The sequence below is a fragment of the Prinia subflava genome, chromosome 5, assembly GCF_021018805.1.
Source record: "Prinia subflava isolate CZ2003 ecotype Zambia chromosome 5, Cam_Psub_1.2, whole genome shotgun sequence".
Taxonomy (NCBI): domain Eukaryota; kingdom Metazoa; phylum Chordata; class Aves; order Passeriformes; family Cisticolidae; genus Prinia; species Prinia subflava.
In genome coordinates this window covers 17,864,349-17,876,541 of record NC_086251.1, presented here as the reverse complement: position 1 = coordinate 17,876,541, position 12,193 = coordinate 17,864,349, and the positions used below count along the sequence as shown (strand labels likewise).

General features: G+C 44.0%; 1 protein-coding gene across 2 annotated transcripts in view; it reads left to right on the top strand.

Annotated features, from left to right (window-relative positions):
- Positions 1-1,841: 1,841 nt before the first annotated feature.
- Positions 1,842-12,193, top strand: part of AP2A2 (adaptor related protein complex 2 subunit alpha 2) — a 42,174-nt gene continuing 31,822 nt past the window's right edge. For both annotated transcript variants that reach the window (XM_063398228.1, XM_063398227.1), the window contains exon 1: positions 1,842-1,979. In XM_063398228.1, coding sequence (XP_063254298.1) covers positions 1,913-1,979 — 67 coding nt within the window. In that variant the 5' untranslated portion in view covers positions 1,842-1,912. The remainder of the gene's footprint in view (positions 1,980-12,193) is intronic.

Sequence of the window (12,193 nt, the reverse complement as noted above, 5' to 3'; positions counted from 1 at the left end):
AAAGGGAGAGTATTCTTCATGAAGGCCTACAAATAATCTCAGTTCAATAATAGACTAATTGTGCACAACTGCCTGTAGTTGCACTTGGTCTACAAAATGGATCCAAGCACAAAGGGATAATTGCATGACTACCACACGCTGTCATCCTGCCTTTCTCAGAGATACTTGCACAACTAAAAAGCACTCATGCAACAATGTATCCTGAAAACACCCAGAAGAGACCCTTGACAGGTGACCTGAGGTGTGCAGCCACTGTCAGACAGAGGGTATCAAGTACTATGTAGATCTTTATGACAGAAACACATATCACGAAATTAAAGGTACTGGAGCTTGCTGAAACTAAACAAGATGGAAGCTCTAAACAAGGAGAATTAACCATGGGAGCAAACTATCCAGGGTGACAGTGAATTTGATTGTGTCAGAACAAGACTGAGTGCCTTTCTGGAAGATAGACTGGAGCTAAAAGCTAGATATTGGGCTCAGATCACTGGGGGTAAAAAAAAAATAACAAACCAAACAACCACAACAACAAAACAAACAAACAAACAACCCCAAAAAACAACACCTAGATGAAATTAAATGGCTTGAAGTATGCTGAAATAGAGGTGAGATGACTGATTGATCTCTAGTAGCCCTAAGCCCCATGATTCTAAGTCATTATTCTGCACTAAGTATACTAATCCCTTGCATCGTGACTGAAGCCCCCAGCATACTTTTGTTTAGGCAGTCTAGGCCAGTTTTGAGACCATTTGAACCTATTTTCAGCTGAAGATATTAAATGCTCAGCACAGTCCCACCTCTTCGGCATGTTTGAGACAGTTTAACCTTGAAATGTTTTCAGTCTCGGGAGCAGATGCGGTGCGGGACTGTGTCACTCCGCATGTTTACAGCCATCGGGAGGAACATGTGGCCCTGGGTTTGCACGCCTCCGTGCCCAGGGAGTCAGCGAGTGGGAATCTCTCCATGAACACAGCGCGACTGCGCCACGCACGCAGCCGATGGCAGCTCTCAGGGGGATGTGCTAAGGATGGAGCTGCACACAGAAGCTCCAGGCTCGTCAGTGCTCGCAGGGGCTATGCAGGGTACGTGCAGCAGATCCCGTGCACTGTTTTGGGGTCCCTTTTGAGGAGAGGACCGAGGCACAGCCTCCTGCAGTCCACCCTGTGGAAAGCACGTTCTTACGAACACTAAGAGTCTGTACCTTGCTCTTCACATTTTGGAAATAAGATTCCAGATCAATAGTCTGCTCAAAGCTTAGAGATGAAGTGAAATTTTCCAGTATCTTGATTGGCCGTCCCTCTCCCTTCTCCTTCAGCAGTTACATCCCATGAAGTGCCAGCGAAGCCCGATATTTCACCTTCAAAAATCATCAAACTTCTCGGCCATTAAGGGCCACGAGGAGAAAAAGGGATAAGGCTGTTCCCGAGCAGGGAGCGCGTAGTGAATTCACCCACGGACACAGCGGCTGACGCCACCCTGCCGCCCCTCACCTCGGCCCGGGCCCGTTTTTTCCCTCACGGGCGGTGACTGGAAATCGCATTCCGGCAGCAGCACGGCCGATCCCCGGGGCCCGGCCTCCAGCCAGCCAACCCCTTCGGGCCGCAGGGTCGCACGGGGGATGCCCGGGAGCGGGGACACATCCCGGGGGACGGGCGGGGACCGCGCCCGCCGCGGCTGCGGCACCGGGAGGCGCAGGGGGCCCGGGCACTCGCGGCGCTCCCGCCTCCGCACGGCAGGTGGCGCCCGAGCCGCGCCCGCCCGGCGGCTGCGGGGGCGCGGGAGCCCCGGCGGCGCCTGCGCGCTGCGGAGGCGGCGGCGGCGGAGCGGCCTGAAGCAGCCCGCGGGGAGAGCGGGCGGCGGCTGCGGGGGTTCGGCGTGTCGCGTCCCAGGGCGGCCGTGATCGTGCGCCACGATGCCTGCGGTGTCGAAGGGCGATGGCATGCGAGGCCTGGCGGTCTTCATCTCCGATATCCGCAACTGTGAGTGGCGCCGGGGCCGGGGCCTGGGCTGGGCCGCGCTGGCCGTCGCCATGGGCTGGTGCCCGGTGGGGCCGGGGCTTCACCCCTCAATCCCCTCCCCGGCGCTCCGCTCTTCCTCCCGATCCCCGCAGCGGGCAGCTCGGAGCGCTCCTGTCTCACGAAATGGCGACGCGCTCGGGGGGGCGGCGCGGCGTGGAGGGGGGGCAGCATAAAGCATTTGCCCGTGGGTTTGTGCGTTTTGGGTGGGTGGGTTGGGGTGTTTCCCTGCCCCCTCAGCGCCCCTGTCGCCCCCCTCCCCCGCCCCTGAGTGTGGCGGCGGCCGCCCCGGCGGAGGGGTGCCGGGGCTCGGTGCCGCCGTTGTTCGCGATGCGCCGGAGCGGGGCCGGGGCGCGGGTGGGTGTGCGGCCGGGCAGGGAGAGGCGTCCCTGGGCTCCTTCCAGATCCCTGAGCGGCTCCCGGTTCATCACGTCACTGATGGAAAACAGGCCTCTGTAGGCGCCTGAGAGCAGGGCCCTCAGTGCGTATGCCTAGGCTTGGCTGAAATTGGCTGTAAGATTCTGCGTTGACGGAAATCAGCGCTTGGAATCGGTGTAATTAAAAACGGGATGGAGGGGGGTGCGAGTAAGTGCCTCCCCGAGAGAAGTGGGGGAGCGTGTCTGAGTGTGCAGCGGGAGAGGAGGAGTACAGGTCTGCTGCTGCCTGTGTGGGGGGAAGGGGTATGTGTGGGGGCACACCTCAGTGCTCACTCTTCCTTTTCGTCCGAGAATTGCATACGATAGTTTAATATTAATCAGAGTTAGAGATCTAAGTGTATGATGTGGCAGGAATTGCCTGGGGAAGGGCTAAGGTCGCTGTGGCTGGTGTGGTGAAACAGCGCTATTTTGTCCACCTGTGTGTCTCTGTAAATCACTTGAGGCTACTTTAAAAGCAGTGGAGGAATGGCAGTAAAGTCTTCTCTCTAAAGATATGAATAGATTTGAAGAATTTTTTAATGCAAATTATGTTGTTCTAACTGGGCTTGTGTTGGGATTAGTTAACCACACTGGCTTGGAAAACTTCATATTGATGACTTCTAATACAAAAAACCTAGCAAAGAACTATACTGGTGAAATGAGACCCTTTAAATACAGTGTCTTTAAAATCAGGTGATTTGGACTTCCAGACATGTGAACAGGGCCTTTATATGTAAAATTCCAGGTTGATAATCTTCCTTAGTGCTGAAGCTGTTTGAATGGGGTGGTTTTTCTTTTTCAAAACAGAGTTGCAGGTCGTTAGGTTGCTTTAGACTTCGCTGTGGTGTGTGTAGAAGATGGCTTATAAAATGCGTAGTGTAGCAGTTCAAGGTTACACAAATGCTCTTGTACTTTGTCTGGGTGGTCTTGCTGTTTAGTGAGTATTTTCCAGTGTCCTGGTGTTCTGTGCAAGATACGTGTGTAACACAGTTCCCACTTGGAGTCATAGCAGTTAAGACTTGCTGTTGTATCTACCCGATGAAATTCACAATGATTTTTTAAATCATTGTTTTCACTGATTTAGCTAGAAGCAGTATGACTTGATTCATCAGTGTCTCATCTCTTGCAGTTGGTTAACTTTGTCCACTCTTGTTTCCAGTGGAATTCACTGGGAGTAAGTACAAGAGAAGCATTCAGGCTCTTAGGTTTGCAACCTGTGTTCAAGGATGTGGAATGACAACATTTAAAGTTGTAGTATATAACAAATTAGGTCTTATTTCCCCACAAGGCAGAGTGGGAACAGAGCTGAAGCTACCTCAGTTCAGATGGGACAACAAACCTCTCCTGCTCTAGTTATCTGCAGAAGACACAAAGATGTAACTTACTAGTGATACAAGTAAAATGTTAACACTTTGACTCTTTAAACAAATACTGGTGTATCTCAAATGTTTTGTCTCTGTCCAGACAGATGTTTGGGAGCTGTAATTACTTGTGTATCTTTCTTGTCTTCATAATGAAAAAAGCAGCAGCATCTTCAAAACAGCTGCAGAAGAGCTGGTATTCCCACTAGTAGGTGATGTATGAAGCTTCCAAATAGCTGTGAATGGCATTTGAGCCTTTCCTTTAGTGGAGCTCTGAGTGCTGCCGGCTAACCATGGGCTAGTGTACACAGACGTAGATTCACAAAAATACTTCCTGGAGCATTCACAGAAGTACTCTCGGGAGACTCTGGGCTTTGCAGGTACTGCTATTGGTAAAAGCTCCCTCTTTGCCTCTTCACTAAGGAGCGAGATGTTGTCAAGAACAAAAAGTGGCAGTGTTAAGGTGAACAGCATCTTTTGACTAAGCAAAGAAAGCAAGTGTTCCTTTTCTGAGAAGGGAGGGAAGCTACTCACCATGTGCGGCTCTTGAGCTCTGTTTCTAGCCTTAAAATTGGACTCAATATCTGGTAGTTGAAGTGACATGCAAAGTTCTGCTGGCATTCCTAATTTCAATCCAAATTTTGGCTTTGTTTGATTCTTGTATCTATTTTTAATGCTGCCACAAAGGCCTGGCACTTTTAGTTTGCCAATAGCCTTTCCAGAGTATGAGTAATGGTGAAACATAGTGTGTCTGTGGGGATAATCTGAAAGATTCTGCACAGATAAGGATTCTACATTATAGATCTTGTAGAAAAATGAAAGTGCAGTTGTTGAATGCTGACTGTGCTTAGGTGGATGCACAGCATGTGATTTCAAATAATTCAAATAACCTAAACTTATAGGGAGTACTTGTGTAAACTTTGACTGTCTATCTTTGGAAATGCTTGATCTCCTTACATCAAGATTTATTTTTTGGACATTTGTATCTACAATGTCCTCAGCACTAAATAATGCAACATTCTGTTACAGGTTGGATGTGTTACTGATTTGGGAGTGATGCCTGTCTTGCCTGTATTTATACCAGTCTGTTACAGGCTTCAGAGAAGTCTTACTTGATAGCAGTTTTCAGTGTTTACAACTGTAGCTGATTGTGAACAAGCAGCTAGCACACCAGCCTGTCTTTAATACTTCAAAGCTTGGTTGTCACTTCTGTCTTGTTTAGACATTTTTTTGGCTCATGGTTTATCTATTAAACTTCTTGATTTTGTCTTAAATCCTTCTATGTCAGATGTAATTTCTAAAGCAGACTATTTTAAAATACACTGATTTCTCAAAAGTCTGTGATGTTTTTCATTAAAACAGTTGGTGTACTACTTGTATCAGCAACTGTAAAATATTTCAAGGCTTAGAGAGGCTTCTTAACACTTGGACTTTGCTCTAGTCTCTGTGAAGCTGTCATATTGAGTGTCTTCTTTCCAAATTAAATGTTCTTTATTCATAAAAAGATCAAGTGAATTTTCAAAATATGATAATGCAAGAAAATGGATTACCCTTCAGTTCCTTATATCTCTCCAGATTTTTGTTTCAGGGCAGCTTCTTACTGTAGATTCTGCATTTTGCATATGGAGGTCCTAGTACAGATGGCAAATAAAAATATTTTTTGGAAAATAACCCTTTCAGATGTCTGTCAATTTGCCAGTAGATGTATGGACTTTTCTAGTGACTTGCTCATTTGGATAGTTTTGTAACATATATGAATTACTACAGTAAGTAGGTTTGTAGCTTATCTTTCATAGGCACCAGAGAAGAGACAAGAAAATTACAGGTTGAAAGCCAAACTGCAGTACTTGATTAGGGTAGTCCAGTTAATTAGTGCTTGGTTGGTGTGACTGAGAAAAGAGTTAGGTGTGGCTATGCTGTACAAAAGATGGTGGTGGAGTGAAGCTGAGAGCTCTGAACTCTGTGGTTCTGTGAAGGGCTATCCAAACTTGGGAGTCCTTGTCACTGCATGGAGTATGTGCCTCATGAACTAAAACCTAACAAGAGCTACATGTGTATATGGACTCCTGTAAGAAATATATACTCTTAAATACTATGTTAAGTCTTTTCTTCTATATGTACTATAGAGCTGCTGAAGCAATTTGGCTTATGCAAGATGGTGCTTTATAAACTCTCCAGCTGTCTTAGCTGACAGATACATCATCAGGAGTCTGTTTTCATTTTTTGAGTACAGCTTTATGCTTATCTCACAATGAAATACTTTTAAGTCATTTGTCACTCAACTTATTCTGCTGCAGCAACAGTGCTATCTACTATTCACCCTGAAAACCAGGAAACTTGCTTTTCTCCTTTCATTTGCAGGCTGTTATGTAGAAATCGTTTCTGTTACAATATTAAGTGTAGTACTGGTAAACCCCTGCTGCACAGTAAAATTGGGAAGCCAGTTCCTCTTGGGTTGATGAAAAGTGTCTGCACAGAGGCAAAAGCTGATTTTGTCCTAGGTTTGAAGGACAAGGCAGTTCTTCATTTCCCTTGCTAGGTAACTGTCTTAGCTTTTCAGTTTTGCCCCAGAAGTTGGACAGAGGAGGAAGGATTCCTTAGTTTGTTCTCCAAATGTTTCTTTGTATGTTTTCTTCCACGTTACTGTTTCTTTTTCCTCAGGCCGTATTTTTTTCCTCAAATGAAATCCAGCAAATATAATAAACAAAATAAACAAAAACATTCTATCTCTTCACGTAGAACTTAATGCATTAAATTTTCATTGTGCTGGACAAGGGATAGTGTCCCGAAGCTGAACCTCCCAAAATGTCTCTTTGCTTCACTGCACTGGGACTGTCAGGTTACAGATCAGCAAGTGGAGGTTGAAAAAAGATGGTTCATTCATTCATCATGTGATGATCACCTGTCTGAATGGATGGTAGGTTATTATGGAAGTGCATTGCAGGTGTGGGCAGGAGGGGCATGCACATGGATTAAATGACTACACGGGTATGTATAGAGTTATTTGTTCTCTGTAAGAACAGCCACTCAGTGAAACAAACTTCACATAGAGCCAGTTGAGCACGTACAGCTTGGTTTAGTTACCTGTAAGTAATTGTTATATGTCAGTAATAAGCTTTCACTGTGTAGGCTACAGCTACTGCATTGCTCCTCTGAGGTGTGGGTTCTTGTTTGCATTGCTAAAGTGTAGTGCTAAAGTAGGACTTGAAATACTTCTGTAGACAGTCAGAGACTCTTTTTACATATGTTCTTAGATTACTTACCTTTTAAAAGAAATTATAAGGCAAAGCATCTTGGTTTGCTCTCCTGCTGCTTTTGCAAGGCCGTGGCAGCACATCTAATATGGTCAGTTTCTGCCCTGAAAAAACACCCCTAAGAACTGCTTAGAGCTATAATAAGCACTAAGGCTTGCATCACTTGCTACTATTTGCAGGAGAGTGATTTAAGGAAAACACAATTAGCATGAGATTAGTCTGAGGAGGCTGTCTAAAACAAAACGGCTGTTCTTCCCATGGCTTCTCACTCTTGGCTTGCTCCTGGTCATTGCAAAGAGCTCTGAGGGGCTGGGATATTTTGTTTGGCTGGGTTTTTTTTTTGGTTCTTTTTTTTTACGCTTATTTAATTTGTGCATGTTTGGCTTAAGGGAGAGTAATGGAGAAGAGATAGTAAAAAGCTAGAATCTTTCATGTGACATCCAGCCTCTCCTTTAGATACCCTGGACTGCGTTGTTTAAAATCCTTTAGATAAAGACTGCCCATCAGGACTGATAAGAGAAAATTAAGGGCTATTGCAGAGACTGTTACATATCTGTATTAATTCATGGCTGAGAAGGATTTTAAGGTCCCTGAAACAGTAGTTTAGAAGTGATAGGTAAACTAGGATAGACCTCAAAACTGTTCTTCTATTTGAACATGAGCTAATGTAGAAGATATTCCACAGTGACTTGTAGTAAATGAGTGCAAATACTGCTTTAACTTGTTGAAGGGAGTGGAAGGGAGTGTAGCTCTACAGTGTGAAAAGACTACTCGAGGAAATGACTACTTGGATGCTGCTCAGTCAAGGAAGGAGGAAGAGCTGCTTTATATACAAGCCTAACCCTGCATTTACTGTTTGCATATCTTCTTGGCTTAAAGCTTCTCCTTTGATAGGAGTTAATGTTGTTTTGCCACCTCAGCTGCCAGATAGATGTTCTGTATGTCACAAAGTCACTTGGATATGAACTTCCAGTACACTTTCAGTTATTTTGGGGAAAGATGTGGTCTTAAGCTGGATGCTATTACCTGGTTACTTCTCAAATTTTCTCTTAACTTGTGGTGCTTAGTTAGAAAAAAATAGTCATGGTAAGCATCTAAAATCATTAAACTTGTATTAAATTGTTGCAGTTTATTACATCTGGATTGAAAAGCTGCTTTTGTGCTCTTATTCCTCTTCTCTTATGAGGACAAGGAGTTAATGGATTAGTGGATTACAGTAAAGCCTGTGGCTCCCTGCTGTTTCCTGAGAAGTGTTGTTACAGGGGCAAATTTCTAGCGGCATAGCAGAGGAAGAAGTCAGTTCTGTGGATAGTAGTTCACTTACTGTGCAGAATATTAGGAAATATACTCTGCAAAGTTCTAAAATATCAGTAGGTCACTGCTCTGTCTTTAGATATCCAATCACAGCAAGATGTCCCAAGACACAACACTCCTAAACTGCCTTTGTGCCATTCATGATCTCCAGCATGACAGGCACAACTTTCTTTTGATCAAGCAGATCTTGTGGAAGGACAGCATGCACTCCTGTTTTGGTTCATAACAGGATGTTAGCACGTCAGTAAACAGAAAGCCTCTTGTTCTGCAGCTTTGAACAGGTTGATTTGTGAACAAAAGTGAAGTCATACTAACATTCGGTAAAGGTGTTCAGTATTTTACTGTAGTCTCTTAGGATTAATTGTGCAGTGAGTTTGTAAACAATAGCACCCACAAGCTCCTTCAGACGTACTCAGGAGGAGCTGGAGCTTGCACCTCTATTGTAGCACCCTAGATAGTTTAACCAAATGAGGGAGTTTGGGTAGACAGACTGACAATGTGAGGGTGGACAAACAGACCACTCTAAAGTACTGCTATGCAACCTGTCTGCCTTTCTTTTGCCCTCTTCCCTGCTGTGTAAAGAGCCAGCTGAGAGATTAGGGAGAGCTGGAGGAGGGATTTGGTGTTTTACTTCATGAAGATCATGATCTGCATAGCAAATGGCTAATCTATCCTCTAGAGCTGTAACATGAGTTTCTGTCCTGCTGGCAGGTAAAAGTAGTGGTTTAATTTACTGATATGAGTAAGTATTATAAGTACTATAAGAGCTCTTTCACAAAGGCAAGAATGGAGGCACTGATTACCTTTACATGCATATTTTCTGCTATCTCTACCATTTTTACAGTAGAGACACTAGTATTTGTTTTGATTTTCACCATCTTTCAACCAGTTTCTTTCTCTGTTCCCTGACAGCAGGGTTCAAGAATGTGGTGTAGTCTTTGCATCATGCTTGCAGGCTGTGTAGCAATAGAAAAGGCAAGTAGGTAATTTGATTGCTTTATGCCAACTAAAGTGTGTTTAGACAGTGAATGGGCAAACCTGCTCTGTACCTGGTCATGTCATCTGCTGGCACTATCACTTGTGATAAAGCTGGCATGACAGCCTTTGGATAAACCCATCTTGCTTTTGGCTGCTTGGCTCCCAAGCTGACCTGCAGCAATACAAGGTGGTAGCAGGAATGTGTGCACCAGGGTGAGAGCAGTGTTTAGGAACTGTCTATAGCTGTCTCTTAGGAAGCGTGGCCTTGAATCAAACTGGCTCTCTTAACTATCAGTGTTTTGCTGAAGGGAAGCTGAGGAGCAGTTTGGCTGTGCTGTCTCTCCTACCAAAGTGGCCAATCAGCTTGGATGCTCCTAAGGTAGAGGCTAAGGAAAATGTAACCAGAAACATTCTTATGTTTGAAAACAATGACTGGCAGCTCTCAGAGGAGATGTCTAACATCACCTTTAAATTTGAGAATTTATCATTTCTATAAGAACTGTGTTCTTCCCAAGTAAATGTTCCTAGCCATTAAGGAATTCAGAGAAGTTCCTGCTGTTAACCTTGGTAGTATTTCTATTCTCTCTCCTAAACCGAAAAGTAGACTTGTCCTCTCTCTTCAAGGCCTGTTTGATAATTGAATGTGAACAGAGTTCATGTTATATTGGACCTATGATAGTGCCACAAAAAGTCACTCATACTACTACTGGCCTTCACAAAGCATGACCAGAATTGTGGCATGCTTTTTCCTTGTGCTAACAGAGCCTCCTACCTCTGCTTTATAGTTCATGCCAGCAGTGGTGCATCTGTAATCATAAATTGTCAGATGGCCATAGGGCAGGTAAGGCTAAGAGGTCTAACACAGTGTAGCAGTTCTCACCTGTACATAAATTCAAAACAAATTATTGGCTGGGCTCAATTACACTGGCTGCTGGCCTTAAGCAGATTGGGGCCAGATGAGTACTGGGAACGTCTAGACTTTTATGAAGTGATTTATTTATTTGTTGCTTTAAAGGTTGACAGGATGCCTGTGTCTCAAGGCCTTGCCTGCAGAAATCTACTCTGCTCAGTATTTGTGTAACTGTGATAGAAAAAAACACGCTTCTTTGTTCCTTTGGGAAAGAAATATGTAGGCTTGGTCAGAAATATATCAAATGGTTTATATGAAAGTTAAGAACTAGTAGCAGTTCTAGTTAGCACAGGTGGGTTGTGTGCCTCAAACTTGCTTTAGACAATCTGCATTTAGTGTAGCAGCAAGTTAATCCTGATGGAGCAGGTCACTGTCTGAGTGAGCCAAAGCAACACACTAATTCTAACCTTGAAGCATTTACTTAACCTTGCAACCCTGCTTCTGGGTTACTATTAAGATATGTCAGGTGTTCTTTTCAAATGAATGGACCCAACAAACCCCTTTCCTGTAACCTCTGCGTTCTCATTCTTTAGGTTGTGACTCCAAACAGAGGAATGGAGGTGTATTTATCCAGTACTGAAGTGCTGACTGTAGCCTGGATTACTGGGAAATACGAGAATAGTAATTGGTTCTTTGATGAGCTGCATGACTTAGGATGTTCCCTACTCTATCTTTGTTAAACAAGATGGTAATTAAAGATAATACTGCTCTGCAGACTAAATTTGCCTTGTCTGAGGAAGCAGTAGGCAGGATGATGGAGTCTGAAGCCTGACAAACTGCCAGATATGAAGTAATCACCATAAGCACCTTGGATGTGTTGTGGCTGGTACCTGTGTGCTCAGTACTCATCTTGGAGAAGATGAACAGGGCTGTAAGGCTACAAACACTACATGTCTTTGCAGCAAAACAGCAACCCAAAGCTTACTGACTTGCACTCACCTCTTTTAATAACTTACTACCCATGTTTAATGATACTTTGTCAAAATGGTAAAAGTCTGAATAAGTGAAAGTGAGAAGGATACCGCCTGAACTCATGTAGAGCATAATCTTCTTGTGCTCTGGCTTAACTACTGTCCTACCCAGCAGTCTGTACACATGACATGACCTTTATTAAAGCCTCTCCAAGCAGAATGGTGTGGTTACAGAACATTTTGTTGGAATAAAGCTCTGGTAATTTCATGAGACTGGGAGCTGTGTAACAGCCTGAAAGTGTGGCAGAGCAATTGCCTTTGTTAGCTCTGAAATGTAAGCCTCTATTTCTGCAGCAAAGCACTCCTTCAGCTATCATCATCTTCCTTTTTCCTGTCCTAAAGACTACTTCAGTGTTTCTAGCGATGGTAAAAATAAAATATACATATAGAAATTATTCAGTGAGTGTTGGCAAGTCAGAGTAATCTGATGAAAACTTCTCAGTTAATCAAACACATTTTAACAGTGCCCTCCCTTCCAGACTTGGTGGGACAGAAGATCTAGCTAGAAATTGGTCCTTGGTTTATGACACTTCTGTTTTCTTTTGCCCATTACAGTGGAAGCTGCCTTCCTCTGTGAGATTTTGTCTTGCTTTGTCATCCTCTGATACAAGCAGTTAATCATGTTTGAATAAAGTTACCATAGAATATAACTGCTGGAGTTGAGGAAATTTGGGGTCAGACACTTCAGCCTGGTTTTAACTTGTGAGTTGTCCTCAGCATTGTGTGATTGCCCTCAGTGAAGTTTAACACTTGGTGTGCTGATGCTGTTCTTTAAAACTACAATTGCAGGCTTGCACAGACTGTAATTAGTAATAAGGTGAAAACTTAATTGTCCAATGTGATGTCCAATATGTGGAGCTAAACTTTTTTATCACCTGCTAATTGCTATGCCGATTGTTTGGTCACAGTCTAGGTGAGATCATATATTGCCTTCAAAATAGAACAGCCTGAAGGAATTATTCAAAAAATGCTTT